Genomic DNA, 18,054 nt, shown 5'->3' on the forward strand with positions numbered 1-18,054 from the left:
CACGATCTATGATTATATTAAAACTTCTTTGTTTACCAACTCTTTCTTTTCCAGTAGGAGCTGCATATTGTCTTCTCTCATTAGGTAAACAATCATCGCCATGGATGCCAGTACTCCAGCACATGCTTCTGCAGCAGAAAAGGATCTGTTAGTGTCCTCGCGATCACATTGCAGGAAATCAGTCCAACAATTCCTTGGAGAAGGCTCAGGTTTATTCTCTTTTGAAGTTGAGATTCATTTTGACTTTTTTAAATTGAAATACATCTTTAGATCAGTGCATTTTTTTACGACTCCTCATTTAGTTTAATATGTATGGGTGCATATTTGACAACTCTTGTATTTCTACAGTAGCTGATGTTCTGTTATGGAAAAACCAAGCCACCAGTGGTATTCTGCTAGTATCCTCAAGTATCATTTGGTTTCTCTTTGAGATAGCCGGATACAGTCCGCTACTGGTCTTCACAAATTCCCTACTGATTCTGGTTGTTACTCTGTTCTTTTGGGGGAAATTGGCTTATTTTCTCAACTGGTAAGCTTTGTATTACGGCTTGTTGCATTAGTCAACTTAAAGTGGGATTGAACCTGAAATAACATCTTATTCCATTTAGGCCTCCTCCTCCACTTCCCAATTTGCAAATATCTGATGATTCCATCCTAAAGATATCCAGTGATGTACATGTTTTAATTAATCGTGTACTGGAAACTGCACACGCGATCATTGTAGAAGGAAATGTCAAACTCCTATTAAAGGTAGAATTTGTCACCTGATTCATTTTCTGATTACAAATGCGTTTTTTTATATGAATAACATCTACTGATTTTTGTGGTTATAACTTAGGTCATTGTTTCGATTTGGATTGCTGCTTTTGTTGGAGGCCTCTTTAACTTCATCACTCTTGTCTATATTGGTGAGTCTTGAAATGGTTCTAGTTTATTAAGAAGTTTTATTTATCATCTCCTGTTTAGATTCAAATGGTAAGAAATTTGTGAAACTTGTTCCAGGGGTTGTTCTTTCTCTCACTGTGCCTGCATTATACAACAATTATCAAGATCACATTGACGATAAGCTATCTGCAGCACACAAAGTGTTATCGGCACAACTCCAAAAGTTCAAATTGAACATGTTAACCATTCAAAGTGAAGAGAAGAAGCTTCACTAGTAAACACTGATCAATGTAAGTCAGCAACAAAGCAACAAAATGTACTGGATTATTCATGTTCATTTGATATGAATGTCACAAATCACAGACTGTTCCAGCTTTTTTGGTTCTCAAATCACAGATTGTTCCAGGTTTTTTAGTTATTTCTGGTTATAACATTGATTTTTCATATGCTTAAGGAATCCAGGTTCATTTATGTGTCTTATTCGGAAATTTGTTACTCCCTACGATCTTTTTTAATAGGCTGGTTTCTATAAATAAATGTTTCAAAAAAATAGGTCGTCTTCTTAATTGGGAAAGTCAAATGTTACTTCAATTTTCTGGGATCACTTTTCTCTTAACTTCTTTTGATGACAAGTGTCATGTGGACCATTTTACTTTACTTCTTTTGCTGACAAGTGTCATGGGGACCATTTCACTTCACTTCTTTTATTGACAAGTGTCATGAGGACCACTTTCAATGATTAGTTCTCTTAATTTCCTTAAATTTTTCTAAAAACAAAACCAGCTTATTAAAAAAGAACGGAGGGAGTAGATAGCACGCACAAGACCGCATAGCGCAGTGGATTAGCGCGTTTGACTTCGGATCAAAAGGTCGTGGTTTCGACTCCCACTGTGGTCGATTAATTTTTTCCCATAATGCAAGGTCAACATTCGTCAGTTGTAAACACAATCCCTTCTCATATGTAGGGGTGTAAATTGAGCCGGGCCGGGTAGCTCGGCCTATTTATTAAATGGAACGGTATAGGGCGGGCCAGAACATCTCTTATCCATGAAATTAAAAGGGCCGGCGGGCAGGGTTATTTATCTACAGTTAGTACCCATGGCATATCCAAGCCTGTTTTGTAATTTGGGCTCGGGGGTAAGGCCGGAAGGGCCTTGAATATTACAAACAAATATATATTATAATATATATTATTAAAAATAAAAATAAAATAGTAATAATACACAAGTTTTACTTAAAATTCGTAATCAAATACGAGAATTGAGATGGGAATAAGATAAACCAAACTTCCTATAATTTTTCCTGAATTGAATCATTAGAAAAGGAAACTTCCTTAGATTTTGCTCAATATTTTCTCTATATGGTTAACAAATTTAGACTCTTATGGAGTAAAAGTTAAGAAATACATATGAGAACTATGAGGGTTGACTGTATTAAGTATACGTACCAAGTATATTCTAGGATAAAACAAATGAGAACAGTCACTTAAGCTAGCTAAATGGATAACACTGGCGGGCCAACATGGCGGGTAACATTGACGGGATAATAGGGAGGGTATTGGGTCGGGCAAGAAAATTTGACTTGTGGCCTGTGCCCGCCCTCTTATTTAAATGGCCTAGGTCGGGCCAGCCCGTAAAGGGCCACGATCACCCATGGGTTGTCATGGGACAGGGCGGACAGCACTGGGCCTCGGGCTGCCGGGAAAAATTTACACCCCTACTCATATGTAGGATTGGCTTTTAGGAATCTAGAGCAATTTAATCTAGCGCTAATAACCAAACTTGCTAGGCGATTATGTACGGAGGAACATAAGGAGTGGGTAAAAATAATGAAAGCCAAATACTCTCCATACTCTGACTTTCTTCATCTACAAGAATCTCCTACTAACTCCTCCTGGATATGGAAAGGACTAGAAATAGGACTACATTATGTAAGGAAATTCTATAGATGGGATGTCAGATGTGGAACTAGAATCTTAGTTTGGTATGATAAATGGGTAGAGGGGTTAGAATGTCCTCTAATACCAAATGCTTCTTTTAAAGAACCATCTAGAATAGTCTATGTTTCAAACTTAATGCTCTAGAATCCAAGAAGATGGAATGCTCAGCTTGTTAGAGATCTTTTCTCACCTGAAATAGCTAATTCAATACTGAATATGCACTTGGTTCAAATAGGCAGGGATAAGATGATCTGGGAACCAAGTAGAAACGAAGAATTTTCAGTTAAATCTACTTACAATGCTTTGATGAGGCAAACTAGCTTGACAGGTGATTTTCAGTTAAATAGATCAAACATTAACTGGAAGGAATTATGGAAAACAAACACTCCCCATAAAGTTAAACTCTTTATTTGGAAATGTCTCAAAGGAATAATGCCGACTGCAGTAGAGCTATATAAGTATAGGAAAGATATTGATACCATTTGTCCCAGATGCTCTCAAGGAGATGAAACAATCCAACATTTGTTGTTAGAATGTGATCATTCCAAGTCAGTCTGGTAAGCGATGAATGTCAATATTGCCCAATTACAACAAAATAATATTCAAGTTACAGATTGGATAACAAGCTGGTTTAATAACTCAACCCAGAATTATTCTCAAGATAAGAAACATTGGATTTTAACTTTTATGATAACAACTTGGAATATATGGAAAAATTGATGCTCAAAGGTCTTCCAGAATAAGAATCAGAATGTCTGTTCTACAGTTTATTACATAAAAAGCATGATAAATCACTGCTCTCTCAATAACTCAATCAACAAGCAACACAATCAGAGAAAATCTCATCAGACTTGGATACCTCCTTTACATCATGAATTGAAATTAAATATTGATGCTTCATTTGATTATATTACTTCAAATTTTGGAATTGGTCTAATTGTTCGTGACTCTTCAGGGCAATGCTGGAGCATCAGAGGCAATTACTTCTATGGAGGAATAGATCCAGAGCAAGCTGAGTGCCTAGCCATGGAAGAGGCTATGTTATGGGCCAGAGAGAATCACTTGCAGAATGTCATCTTTGAAAGAGACTGTATAAATCTGGTTGAATCAATTAACAACACTGGAAAACCGAGTTCTTGTTGATGAAATCAAGTACCTTCTCCCTTTTGTTTCTTGCTCTACTGTTAAATATGTACATATATCGGCAAATAATGCTACTCATGTAATTGCAAACACTGTAAGAACTGACAGAAACTCTTTTGCTTATGGTTGTAACATCCCATCTAAGTTTGCTAAAACTATAAGGGATGATCAAACTAGCTGTCAGTTGAAGTTATGTACTTAATGTTTTAGTAATGAAGTGTTGTTTCGTATCAAAAAAAAATGTACTATGCCCGCGCCCCTCCAGGTTTCATCAGATAACAACCTCAATAATTTTTCCCCTCCCATCAACAAATGAGTAGGCAAATTTCAAAAAAGAAAAAACATATGACATTTCTCAACCATTTAAACATCATTTTCAATTTCAATTTTACTTTTCCCATCTTTCTACCCTCCAGCCCAAGGTTTGAAAAACGACCGTTTTCTCAGCCACCATTTAACATCATTTTTCAGTTTCAATTAAAATTTTCCCATATCTCTACCCTCCCCAAGTACCCCAACGCCTCCAGCCCAAAGTTTGAAAACAGTACACGCCCATGTAATGTGCTCGTGAGGGTTATCGATATGCGTGCCTAACATCGATAAATAGGAAAACACAACATTATTTAGATATGTTATGACTGTTTTCACGTATACAATAAGCGTGTTTTTTTTTCAAAATTAATTTTTCCAAGGTTTGAAAAACGACTGTAGGCTGTGACCATTTGATCTGGAAATGCAGGTGGATAGAAGAACTGGAGGGTCCACCAATTCCTCATGTGGGAGCAACTAATGTTCAAGATTACACTTTTGTTTACCAACTTTTTGATGAAAATACCGGAGGATGTAATGTTAACCTTCTTTTTAATCTCTTTGAAGCTTCAACTGCCAGACTTATCCAGAAGATCTCCATTCACAATAATATTAAGGGCAGACTGATATGGATGTTGGAGAAAAATGGTTGTTTCACTGTAAAATCAGCTTACAGGAAAATGTTTGAAAAGACAAGGCATTTTTAAGAAGCTCCGGAAACTCCCTTTGCTTTCTAGAATAAATCAGTTTATTTGGAAATGCCTCAAGGACATACTTCCAACTAGAGACAAGCTTCATTACTTCCTTCAAGATGGAGATTTAACTTGTCCTTTTTGTGCTCAAGTTCTTGAAACAGATGCTCACTGCATTATGAATTGTTCTTCTTCTAAGATGGTTTGGTTCGCAACTGGTATCAACTGTGTGAAGAACTGGTTTTGTGACTGGTTTGATAAGCTCATATCTCACCAGGTGGATGAAGTATTAGTTTGTAAGGTTGCCATTGTTGGTTGGTGCATCTGGACTGCTAGATGTGACAAGGCTTTCAACAACAACAATATATCACCAGATTCTATTATTCAAAAGTGTAAAAAAGAGATGGTAGAATTTGAGGCAAAGCCAACTCCTCTGAACAATTTAACACCTCGCCAGCCAAGAGGAAATCTTCATTGGTCTCCTCCTCAAAGAGGATTTTTTGAACTTAATGTTGATGGTTCTTATATTCACATTAATAAGTCTGGTGATTTTTTGAACTTAATGTTGATGGTTCTTATATTCACATTAATAAGTCAGGTGGTATTGGTCTAATCATCCGTGATTTTGCAGGATGCAGTGAATAATGTTAACCTTAACATCTGTTGGAGACTTCGTAATACTATTTTAGAAATAGAATCTCTTTCTAGAAAATTTAGTTCATGGCATTGTAAGTATGTGCCAAAAGAGAGAAACAAGGTAGTTGATATTTTATCAGAACTTGCTAGAACAGAGAGAATGGGCTGTGTGTGGTTATTAAAACCTTCTATTGATATAGCTGCCAAAGTGTAGGAAGAGGCAAACTATGTAATCTCATTCTTAATAAATTCATTCTTTTAGCTTCAAAAAAAAAAAAAAAAGCCTCTGTTACAGATTAAAATTTACATGTACATTAGTTAATAACTATTACGCCACTGTGTCAAAGTGATTGAAACAATATAATGCTTGAGAATGCCTCTGCTGTCTTTGAACCTCAGCCGTCTTTACTGCATCAGAATTCGAAAAATCAATCAGTTTAAGTAAACATTCGACTTCGGATAAGTCGAGATTATTTTTGATTTTTGGAATGAAAATTAATATACTGTAAGAAAACCAAGGAAAAATAAACTTTATCCAAATTGAAAAAGATAAACTTTATCCAAATTGAAAAGAAAAAAAAAGAAAAAGAAAAAACGAGAAGATATAGAACGTACTTTCTCTTCCTTCCATCGATTGATATATTTCTGCCATCAACCTTCTGCAAGGAAGATCCGGGTGGCATGGCGTACTGCATAGGAGTGTGGGAAGGAGGACCAGCAGGAGGACCACCAACAGACGGAGCTTGCACTAGCATACACGGTGGTGGAGGAAGAGTGGGGGGAGGAGCAACCGGTTCAGGAAGTGGACGTGGTACAATATGCTTTAAACGATTGTTTCTATAGTTCTTCCAGAAAAAAAATTGTTGCCTATGTGTCAACTCCTACATACTCAAAATAAAGGAAAATGTATTACTGTGATCCGCATTTTCGTTAAGAAAAGTTTGTTTTTGGGCTCGTATGGATATGATTCAAGGTGATTTTCTCCCATAAACCATTCCCATACACATTTCTAACCTTATCAAATTCTACGCGTGCTAAATGTTGGATACAAATAAAAACGAAAAAATTATAGAAGAGCAAGTTCTGGTAATAACCTTGTTTCCAGGATGTGCCATCGCATTGCGGAAATTTGCATTTTGGAGAAGTTCAAGAAAGTACAAGCAATGTGGATACCTGAAATCAGTACAGCAATTCAGGAATCTAATATGAAAACCACAACCAAAGGAAAATAGTTGCATACTCATAAAAAGACATGAGACTTTGAAAGTTACTCATAATCTCACATTATAAATTTTAAGTACTCTGGTGGCTGCCAATATGTAAGGTATTTCAAATAGCCAATGAAAGCTTCATCCTCGAAGTACCGATTTTGAGCTAGATCTGTATTAACGTTATAAGCAATTAATCACAAAAAGTTGAAAAACACAAACCGTAATAAGTAAATACTAACTAGTGATATAACAATTTTAAACCCTTAAAAACAAAACCCGATTAAAATATTTGATGAGTTCACCGAAAGAAACAGAACATTAGATGCTAAAGAAGGACTGAACCTAGTTTCGTGAATCAACAAAATACATCATATCTATTCTCTCTCAAAAACGAAAAAAGATCATATATCAATTAACATGATAAAAAGGTAACAATTCATCAGGAAAAAGAAGTTACTTTGGATGTCACAAAATTGAATCAATTAACAGGTTTGCAAACAATACTTCGTGATGTTTTACTTAGTAAAAACCTAAAAGTGCAAAAATACAAAATATATATCAACAAAGTGAAACTCAAAGCCTTTTCTTACAGTGAATGTAGGTTGGATTAGCTAGACACTGAACAAACTCCAACTCAAGTAGAAAACGTTGACGTCCATCATCAGGATCCTTGTATACATTTCCTGGCCTGGATACAATAGTCAAAAAGGAAATGCCTGAGTTACAAAATAAGATTGAACCATCAAAATTTTATATCTTGTACAGCATAACGGAAATAATTAGGATACCCATTTACTTAACAACAGTGGCAGCAATACATGTGAGCCAGCTAATACCTTTAGTCTTAACAAATATGAAGTGATCCAAAGAAGCAAGAGTGTGCACTTGCCTGGGTGGGCTTAAAGCTCCATCACTGCTCTCTTTGTCAGAAGTCATTGCAAACACCAAAAGACCTGTCAGTACATTTAAAAGAAATATTCAGAGAAACAAATATAAATTAGATTACTGAATGACCCATGCTTTGTCTTTGTTAGTGAGTTGATCATCAGCTGTCAGTACATTTCAAAAAAAAGAAAAAAAAAATTCAGAGAAACAATTAGAAATTAGATTACTGAATGAGCCATGCTTTATCTTTGTTAATGTGTTAATCATCAGCCAGGTAAATAATAGCTAGTTAGTAGAAAGTATCTAAATCTTTGAAATGGCGTCAATGGGGTATTTTAGTCTAAATTGGTCTGTTTTGCTCTTCCATAGCTCAACTTGCAGAGAGTACTTGTTGATTTCCAGTACCAAAAGTACCAACAAGCGCCCTACTAAATGGTCACAATCCTTCTATGAATAAGCGGAACTCCAGTTTGGCGGAACCAGGAATTCAAAAGAGGGGGGGCTAAAAAAAATGTTTTTGCGGCACCCAAGTCAATGCGAGAAGGAAATTCACCACTTCTTCTTGAACTAGATTATATTCCTTGAGCAAAACAATGTGCTCAATAGACTTCGCCTCCAACATAAATTGTTAGAAATGATTCCTGGAGTTTGCAGTATTGTATGAGTCCGCAAAGAATTCTTAAATACTTGCGCGCCTACAACAAGAATTCAAATCTTTGGTGAATATCTCTACATCTAATTGACACAGAGAATCATGCTCCTCGAAGTAGAAGGCTAGTGCTTATCAAACTCCTCCAGTTTGTACTGAGGCAGAGTTTCATTTACTCGGCGATGATACTGATGGTGTGGAAAAGGAAGATGGAGACTTGGGAGGTAAGCGTGTACAAGGTCCAAAGGTTGATCCTGATCCCCTTTTCAAGATCTTTCTAAATACTACTTGGGAGAAAGAGGAAGTAATTCATAAGAGTGAGATCGCTGAAGTTGCTCCTAGTGTCGCCAAGCCAGTGAATATATACAAGTTTGGTTATGATGTTGAGAAGTGCCAGCCAAAGGAGAAGTCAGATTATGAGATAGAATGGATCATCTATGGGCGGAGTATGGTTTTGCACTAAGATCTTGCGAGCCTGATACTGCCGCTTCTTCCACTGTAAGTTCATAGTTCTTATGAAGTGGTTAATTTTTGTCTCTAATCTCTATGCAGTACATGTCATACATATTTAGAACCTAGCCATTCAAACTTCAAAAACAAATCGGAAACTGAGTTGGCTTGACTGTATGTAATACTAGATTTTACTGAAATTGTGAACAATGATTGGTTACAATTCAGCTAACTAGTTAACTGACTCTCTCCTACAATTCTTTCCCTGTTCTTCTTCTTAGCTCTGACTCTGCTAACAAGAAGCTATATCGGTGGACTAACTACTAGGCGTGGTGGACTAAACGGATAACTTTGGATTTGGCTAAGGGTATAACACTAATGAGGTGAGGATTTATAGGAAAAATCATATGCGCAAATCAAATGCCAATAAAATAAAATCATCCAATCTTGAAGAGCTTAAAAGTTGGAAAGTTGTGTCAAACACCTCCTGGAAAAGTAACACTCTAAACCACAACAGAAAGCAGAGAGCAACAACAACTAAGTTGCATTGCCAGCAATACGCTACTTGACGTCATAGAGATCCTTCACAGCGAGTATCCATCCAAAAGGTTTTCGTAGTAGACTGCATTTTATTCTTATTAATCAAAACACTCTAAACTAAATTATATCTGAACCCTAGATTCATGTAAAGTTTTCACGGTAGAGTGCAATTTAGGGAAAATTGGTTCTTCTTAGGTAAAATTGAAAGACATCAACAAGGCAAAGGAAGATCAACATACCTGTTTGTTCTTCTTCTCTCACGTTAATACAAAGGAATAGCCTAATTTCCCGCGCGAGATTCAGCGATAGACACAGCGAGTGCCAGAACAACTCAGAGAGTAACAGAGAGAGACCAAATTTCAAGCGGTTCCAAGTAATATTGTGGGCTGGGCTGCAAATATTAGAGGCCGTCGTTAGGAAAGAAAAACTGTCGAATAACCGACAATAAGAATGTCCCCTGAGGTTTTATCAAAGATGTTGAATATCATCCTCATGAAATAGGCGAACTACAGAAAACACATGGCATTTCTAGAAATCCTCAGAACCATTTATAAATTCATTCAGTAATGAAATTACTCTCTTCATCATCTTCAATTTCAATTTCACTCTTCCCATCTCTCTCTCCACCCTCCAGAAAACCCTCCACCAGAATCTCAATCCGATCATCGTTATCAGCCACAATGGAAGGAGCAGAAGAGGAGAAAAAAAGAGTGATTGTTTGCGGTGGAGGAGTAATCGGAGTCTGTACAGCTTTCTTCCTCGCCAAAAAGGGAGCTAAAGTTACCTTAATTGAGAAATCATCCATAGCTTGTGCAGCATCAGGTAAAGCCGGTGGATTTCTTGCCCTAGATTGGTGTGATGGTAGAGCCATTTCTAAATTAGCTCGTACAAGCTTCAATCTCCATCGAACACTCTCTCTTGAACTCAATGGTTCTGAATCTTACGGGTATCGTCCTCTTGATACACTCAGCCTCTCCATTACAGAACAAGATCAATCTTCATCTTCTAAATCGAAGATTCTTCCGAGTTGGGTTGATGGTCCAGCGCGAAACCCTAATACAATCGGAACAGTTGAAACCACTGCACAGGTTCATCCACAGCTTTTTACTCGAACTTTGCTTTCATTTGCTGTAGCTAACCATGATTTGGAAGTTGTGATCGGTGAGTTGGAACGAGTTGAAATTGATCAAGGACGAGTCCAATCTGTTGTGCTTAAAGGCAAAGGAGTTATTGAAACGGATTCGGTGGTTTTAGCTTTAGGTCCATGGTCATCTCGTTTGTCAATGATTTCTTCTCTTTTCAATGTCTCTGCTCTCAAAGCTCATAGCATAGTTTTGATACCGAAAGATCCAACTGCAGTTACTCCTCATGCCTTGTTTCTCACTTACAAAGCTGCAAATGGAGGTGAACCGATGGATCCTGAAGTCTATCCTAGACCTACAGGGGAAGTGTATGTATGTGGAATGTCAGCGAAGGGTGAAGTTCCAGATAATCCAGAGGAAATAATGGGAGATCCAGAATCGATTAAAGTATTGAAAAGGGTTGCTGGAACTGTATCAAGTCATTTGAAAGAAGGAGAAGTTGAAGTGAAAGCTGAACAAGCATGTTTTTTGCCACTTACTGATGATGATAAGCCAGTAATTGGGGAAATGCCAAATGTTAAAGGATGTTATGTTGCAACTGGACATAGTTGTTGGGGTATATTGAATGGACCTGCTACTGGTGCTGCTATGGCTGAACTTGTTCTTGATGGTGTCTCTAGTATTGTTGATCTTACTCCTTTTAGTCCTGCTAGATTTGTTAAGAAGTACTAGGCCAAAGCACAAGTAGTAATGAATGATGGTCATGGATGTACTCGTAAAACAAAAATAATAATGTGATTGGAGCTGGTTCATTTATAGAGAAAGATGTCTAGTATGTATTGTATCCTGCAACTCACCATTCTAGTTCCGCATTACATTTGGAGATGAAAATAACGAGTTATATTGATCTCTTAAATTACTACTCAAACATGTTCAGCCACAAAAAAGAAATAGAGTATTATCAAAAACCATCAGTTCACAGAAGAGTCACACTGTTACAAACTTTTTGCAAAATAGTCACCTGTTCATCAACTGGAGAATTATGCAACTATTAAGTTTGACGCTGCAATAACCTTATCTTCCCTGGTATTTACCCTTTAGGGCTCCGACTCTAATGTTTAGCCAACTCCATCCCGGTTCGGGATTATTACATCACATTCATCCAAAGGGTTCACCCGTTCCAGGTTCACTTCATCACCACCACCTCAACGGCTTAAGTTAAATGAGGAAGGGTACTATGGGAACAGATAACAGCGTTTTTTCTTTATGGGAACAGATAACAGCGTTTTTTCTTTTAACTGTTAAATCGGATGGAGAAATATTATTTTGTAAACACTAACTAAAGTTATGACCTTATTGTCAAACCAATTAAGCAGTGTGACCATTTTGGAAAACGCCTAAAAAAAACGTGGCATTTCTAGGGACGACCCCGACAGAATTAGGGGCGATTTTTTTATTCCCAACCCATAGCCAAGGTTAAGAGATGTCCAAAAAATGGAAGAATATGTTAGTGTCCTTCCGTAATCGGAAGTTATTTTGTGTCCGATTGTTAATATTAAATCGGTAGTTAAGTAACACAAAGATACTACCGATTGACATAAATTTATGCTAAATGCGTACTTGGGGCTACTATTAATCGGAAGTTAACGATAAATTCATTTACTACCGATTATAGGCTCAATCAAAATTCAAAAAAAGGAATTTTTGTAAAATCTCATTTTGGGGCTACTCTGTATTCGGTAGTTATATAAACTATTTTGACGACCGAATATGGTTTAATATTTGCAAAGAGAGCCACTGTACAATTGGAAGTCAGGATTTTAACTCATCTACTACCGATTATAGGCTCAACCAAAATTCAAAAAATAGATGATTTTGGCAAAATCATATTTTGGGGAAACTCTATATTCGGTAGTTATATGAACTACCTTGACTACCGATTATGGTAGGATATTTAGCAAAGAGAGTCACTGTATAATCGGAAGTCAGGATAACTTCATTTACTACCGATTATAGGCTCAACCAAAATTCAAAAAATTGAGGATTTTTGCAAAATCACATTTTGGGGCAACTCTATTCGGTAGTTATATGAACTATCTTGACTAGCGATTATGGTAGGATTTCGGTAAAGAGATGTACTGTATAATCGGAAGTCGGGATAACTTCATTTACTACCGATTATAGGCTCAACCAAAATTCGAAAAATTGAGGATTTTAGCAAAATCACATTTTGGGGCAACTCTTTATTCGGTAGTTATATGAACTACCTTGACTGCCGATTATAGTAGGATATTTGCAAAGAGAGTCACTTTATAATTGGAAGTCAGGATACCTTCATTTACTACCGATTATAGGCTCAACCAAAATTCGAAAAATTGAGAATTTTTGCAAAATATTATTTTGGGGCTCCTCTATATTCGAGAGTTAAATAAACTAAATTCACTACTGATTATGGTAGCATTTTAGCCAAAGGTCTACTTTAATCGGGAGTCAAGATAATTTTTTTTACTACCGACTATAGGATAATCAAAATTTAAAAGATAGAGGATTTTATTTTGGGGATACTTTATATTCGGAAGTTATATAAACTAAATTGACTCCCGATTGTGGATTAACTTCCCGATTGTGAAATTATCCACCGATTGTAAAGGGTAGTTTGGCCATTAAAAAAACGGGAGACAAGGGATGGCTACATTTTACGTTTGGGTGACTTTTTTTGTTTTTTTGTGTCGCCCCTAATTCTTTTGGGGTCGCCCCTAAAAATGTCAGGTAAAAAAATAATGATTTATACTAATCTCCTAAATTACTTCTCGAACATGTTTAGCCACCAAAAATCCATATAGTCTTCAAATTTGCTATAAATCTATCCCGTGGAAAAAAATTAAGTTGTTAATTGTTAGAATAAATGGCTCAAGCTAGCACAATTAATCAGGATATGAAATAGAAATAAAATCAAAGTAATCAAGCATACTCTCACGGATTTATAGTGGTTCGATCAAGATAATCTACATCTATTTGCGAAGACAACGAAATGATTCCACTATGATCAAACACGATTACAAGGTATTCACTCAAACTCCAATCAAGAACCTTAGCCCCAGTACCAAAAAAAAAAAAAAAAGCCTTAGCCCCTTTTTGGTGCCTCACTCCCTATCTCCTACATGATCTCCCTTAATTACAAGGAAATCAGATTCCTTTTTATCTCCAGAAATGATTGGTGTACCGGAAGATAATCCCGCAGCGGACACTGTGTGAGAGAAAAAAAAATGGTGGACCCCACCCTTAATCCCATCCCCTGTAATTCTCCAGGGGGGCTGCCCTAATGTCCCTTAGATCTCCCCACAATGCATATCACGGGAGATTGCTTTGGTGTGTGTATCATCGCTGTTTTATCTCATGTTGCCTTATAAGTTGCACTTAAAATAATAGACTGTTGGGTCAAGTCTAGGGAGTAGGCCCAAACAGAATATTACACATATTCAAGGCATATACAACAAATATCCATCTTGACTTGAATACTATTTATCATTTTTCATCATCGTCTTCGCTCAACCCTTTAAGAGATTTCAACACTTTCTGATACCATCCAAATCCAAGCAATGCTTGAACTAGATACTTGAAACCAGCTTTGTCAACATGTTTGCTGTGTTATCCGCTGTGGGAACCTTCAGCATCACTATCTTCCCTTCTTCAACTGCATCATTGATAAAATGATACCCGACATCGATGTGCTTTGTTCTCTCATGATATATTTGGATATTGGTCAAGCGGATAACGCTGTTTTGACTGTCACAATACAAACTACACTCTCATGCTTGAACCCCAGATCGCCAACTAAACCCATCAACCATATATATCTTCCTTTATTGCTTGTGCGGATTTCCATGTACTCTACTTCAGTTGTAGACAATAAAACCGTTCTCTGCAAAATTGTCCTCCAACTGATAGTACTACCACACGATGTAAAGATATAACATGTTAATTACCTTCTTCTATCAAGATCACCAGCATAAGTAGAATCAACATACCCCACAACATTTGTTGAATCACCATTGTGTTTGTCAAACACAAAACCAACATCTTTATTGCTCCTTAAATACCTCAAAATCCACTTTATAACTTGTCGATGAGCCTTTCCGGGACTTCCCATGTATATACTTACTACACTTACAACTTGTGTGATATTCGGCCTTGTAAACCATAACATACATGATGCTACCAACTGCACTTGCATACGGAACCTAGGACATGTACTCTGCCTCTTTTGCAGTTTGAGGTGATAGTTATGCAGAAAGTTTAAAATGTACTGCCAAATGAGTATTTAGTGGTTTTGTATCCTTCATACTAAACCGCTCCAACACCTTTTCAATATAAGCCTTATGAGACAAACACAATTTTCCTTAATCTCGGTTTCTGTGAATATTCGTGCCCAATATTTTCTTTGTTGCACCCAAGTCTTTCATCTCAAACTCACTACTCAACTGCATTTTCAACTTCTGTATCTCTGACATGTCTTTACAAGTTATCAACACATCAACATACAAGAGAAAATACACAAATGAAGAACTTGGATTTTCATATGATGTGCACAACTACCATACTTATTCCTACCGTATCCATTTGCCAACATAAAGGTATCAAAACGTTTATATCACTTCCTTGGAGATTGCTTTAACCCGTATAAATATTTTTTTCAACAAACATACATGATCTTTTTTGCCATGAACTTCAAACATCTTTGGTTGTTGCATATAAATACGCTCTTCCAAATCACCATGAAGGAAAGCTGTCTTAACATCTAGTTGTTCCAATTATAGATCATTCAAAGCAACTATAGCAAGTAATGTTCTAATAGAGCTATATTTAAAAAAAAGAGAAAAAACCTCATTGTATTTTTTCTCTTTGTGTAAACCCCTTTGCCACAAGCCTTGCATTGAACCTTGTTCCTTCACCATATGATGTACCTTCTTTATTCTTGAAAGCCCATTTGCTTCCTACAATCTTCTGTCCCATAGATCTAGCAACTATCTTCCAAGTCTCATTCTTGTCAAGAAACTCAACTTCTTCAATCGTAGAAGCTCCCCATTGCTTCTTAATAGGTGAAAGGATCAATCCTATCTATGCGCTCACCCATCGCAAGTGCATACGCAACTAAATCAGCATGGCTATATATGTGAGGTGGTGTGACTTTCCTCCTCACCCGGTCTCTTATAAGAATGTACTGATGTCTTATTTTTATCTTCCTGGGCAGGCTCCTAAAAAATTTCTTGATCATCCCCATCAGAAACAACAGTCTCATTATTTCCCTGAACATGTATCTCAAGTTCCAGTTGGTCACCTAACTCCACCTTATCAACAACACTCTCCTCAACTCTTCCATTTAGTTCTTCATTCTTTGTCTTCAACATTCATTACTCATCAAATATAACATCTCCACTGATAAGAAACTTATTTGATCTTTCTTCAGGACACCATAACCTATATCCTTTCACACTCTTTGCATACCCAAGAAATATACACTTCTTTGCTCTGAGATTTAGCTTACCCTCATTCACATGAGCATATGATGGATATCCAAAATTCTATAAGTCTTCGTACTTAGCATATGAACCTGTATAAAATTCACTTGGAATCTTACCCTCAGTAGTAGTCGATGGAAATCTGTTTACTAAATAAGATGATGTGTTTGATGCTTCTGCCCAAAACTACCATGGTAACCCACCATTGGAGAGCATGCACCGTGCCTTAATCCATTATGGTTCCGTTCATCTTTTACGCGACACCATTTTTTTATGGTGTTTTTATGATTGTGCGCTGTCTCACAATCCCTTCTTCCTTGCAGAAATTATTGATCTCACACCCCACAAAACTCCAAACTATTGTCTGTCCTCAAGCACTTGATTTGTCTTGCGGTTTTCTTCTCAACCATAGTCTTCTATTACTTGAACTTGACAAAATTTTCATTTTTGTGTTGAAGTATGAATACCCATACTTTCCTTGGGAAATCATAAATGAACGTAAACATATATCTACCACCACCATGTGACTCAACCCGAAAAGACCCAAAAGATCAGAATGAATATAATCCAAAATACTTTTTGTGTTTTGAATAGTTGTGTTGAACTTGACCCTACATTGTTTCCCAAAGACGCAATATTCACAAAGGTCTAGTTTTCCAGTTTTATAAACGTTAAGCAAACCTTGCTTGCTCAAAACCGCTACCCCCTGTCACTCATATGTCCTAACTGCATATGCCATAACTTGATAGTATCATCTTATGAAATTGAAGAACATACAGACGCATCGCCTGTTATAGTAGTACCTTGCAGTGTATAAAACTATTATCTCGTATGCCATTCATGATTGTAAGAATTCCCCTTGAGACATGAATAATGCCACCTTCACCTTGATACTTGCAACCATTTGAATCAAGTGTACCCAAGGAAATCAAATTTCTTTCCAATTCTAGAACATGCCTAACCTGTGTGACTACTTGTTTTCCCGTAGTCTACGTAATGTATACAGTTCAGAGAATCAGATACTAAGTAGTATCGATGCTTCAGTTGAACTGATGATGCTAAATAATAAAAGATATCGAAGATCACAAGAATAACTAAGAACACTAACGTAAAGTAAATGCTACTAAGTTATCATGAACCACAAGATGTTACGTGGTTCGACTTTCGTCTACGTCCACGGGGTAATGAGTGATTTGTTTGTATTAAGTTATAGTGGTTACAAAAAATATTAGATGCTTCCCAAAGTAATAGAGAGAACTCAAGTTGAAGCCATTACTTAAGTTCTAGAAATTAAAGAGGTATAAGATTAAGACTAGATATTCTTCTCCTAAGAATTGAATTCCCTTAGTTTGTTGGTGAGGCTTGGTATTTATAGACCCTTCTGCTCCAGGTATATCTTTGCTGCCTCTGGGTCCATCGTCTCCTGATATACCTTTCGTACAGATGGTACCTTCGTTCTCCGCGTGCTTTCTCCAATCGAACTCTTCCACCTCAGCTGACCCACGTTCCTTCGGGAACATCCCAACCTTAGTACAGATTGTACCTTCGTTCACCGCCAGCCTCTGCCAATTTGGTTCCGCCACATAATCTCTCTCCACGTGCTTTGATTATTCGTGTAGATAAGAGATTTTCGCATTTAATGCTGATTAGATATGTCATCTACCTATGTCCCTTCGCCAGCTGCCTCCCCATAGACTAGGCTTTTAATTCTTTCATCTCAGCCGTCGAGGCATCCTTTCTTGGGGACGAGATAAAGTTGTTCTACAAAGGTATCCTCTGTCACTTGGATTCCTCTATATAGCGAGGGATACACATTTATCTTGTATGCGACCACTGTGATCGTGATACGTGCTCCGTAGAATATTGGTATTCACAGTTTGCCCCTTTTCTTTCATATTCTACCGTTTGGTAGGATTGGAAGAAAACTCCCGTAACGCCGCCATTTTTGCACGCACTGATTGGGTGGTCCCCATGTGTCCTTTCATGCAATAACTTCCCCTTGAATTTCGGGACGTCCAAATTTTTGGATTCTTCAGCCGCCTATAAGAAGAGAATAAAGAGGAGGAATTTTCATTAACTCCTTTTCTTCCTCTCGAATTGTCGCCCACTGTCTC

General features: G+C 37.1%; 3 protein-coding genes and 1 non-coding gene across 4 annotated transcripts; 3 read left to right on the plus strand and 1 right to left on the minus strand.

The window, feature by feature from the left end:
• Positions 1-43: 43 nt before the first annotated feature.
• Positions 44-1,331, plus strand: LOC113289168 (reticulon-like protein B11). Its single transcript, XM_026538361.1, has 5 exons — positions 44-209; positions 349-529; positions 609-750; positions 839-908; positions 1,003-1,331. Exons 1-5 carry the CDS (start codon positions 101-103, stop codon positions 1,158-1,160), a joined length of 660 nt encoding a protein of 219 aa, XP_026394146.1. The 5' UTR covers positions 44-100; the 3' UTR covers positions 1,161-1,331.
• Positions 1,332-1,708: 377 nt separating this feature from the next.
• TRNAR-UCG lies at positions 1,709-1,782 on the plus strand. The gene has a single exon. It is a non-coding gene; the product is annotated as a tRNA-Arg (tRNA).
• A 3,994-nt stretch (positions 1,783-5,776) lies between these two features.
• Positions 5,777-9,718, minus strand: LOC113289171 (mediator of RNA polymerase II transcription subunit 31-like). Its single transcript, XM_026538366.1, has 7 exons — positions 9,579-9,718; positions 7,705-7,768; positions 7,406-7,503; positions 6,888-6,984; positions 6,699-6,777; positions 6,220-6,485; positions 5,777-6,012 (listed from the first exon to the last, which is right to left on the minus strand). Exons 2-7 carry the CDS (start codon positions 7,749-7,751, stop codon positions 6,000-6,002), a joined length of 600 nt encoding a protein of 199 aa, XP_026394151.1. The 5' UTR covers positions 7,752-7,768; positions 9,579-9,718; the 3' UTR covers positions 5,777-5,999.
• A 69-nt stretch (positions 9,719-9,787) lies between these two features.
• LOC113289170 (putative oxidoreductase TDA3) lies at positions 9,788-11,337 on the plus strand. Its single transcript, XM_026538364.1, has one exon. The coding sequence runs from the start codon at positions 9,906-9,908 to the stop codon at positions 11,151-11,153; it is 1,248 nt and encodes a 415-aa protein (XP_026394149.1). The 5' UTR covers positions 9,788-9,905; the 3' UTR covers positions 11,154-11,337.
• Positions 11,338-18,054: the final 6,717 nt, after the last annotated feature.

Source organism: Papaver somniferum, chromosome 6, assembly GCF_003573695.1.
Source record: "Papaver somniferum cultivar HN1 chromosome 6, ASM357369v1, whole genome shotgun sequence".
In the NCBI taxonomy this organism is placed as follows: Eukaryota; Viridiplantae; Streptophyta; class Magnoliopsida; order Ranunculales; family Papaveraceae; genus Papaver; species Papaver somniferum.

Coding starts and splice junctions, on each gene's coding strand:
- LOC113289168 (XM_026538361.1), top strand. CDS start 101: ATGGATGCCAGTACTCCAGCACATGCTTCTGCAGCAGAAAAGGATCTG. Junction 210..348: donor ATTCCTTGGAGAAGGCTCAG/GTTTATTCTCTT, acceptor GTATTTCTACAG/TAGCTGATGTTCTGTTATGG. Junction 751..838: donor ATGTCAAACTCCTATTAAAG/GTAGAATTTGTC, acceptor GTTATAACTTAG/GTCATTGTTTCGATTTGGAT.
- LOC113289171 (XM_026538366.1), bottom strand. CDS start 7,751: ATGACTTCTGACAAAGAGAGCAGTGATGGAGCTTTAAGCCCACCCAG. Junction 6,985..7,405: donor TAATCCAACCTACATTCACT/GTAAGAAAAGGC, acceptor ACGTTAATACAG/ATCTAGCTCAAAATCGGTAC. Junction 6,778..6,887: donor GAGTACTTAAAATTTATAAT/GTGAGATTATGA, acceptor TACTGATTTCAG/GTATCCACATTGCTTGTACT.
- LOC113289170 (XM_026538364.1), top strand. CDS start 9,906: ATGAAATTACTCTCTTCATCATCTTCAATTTCAATTTCACTCTTCCCA.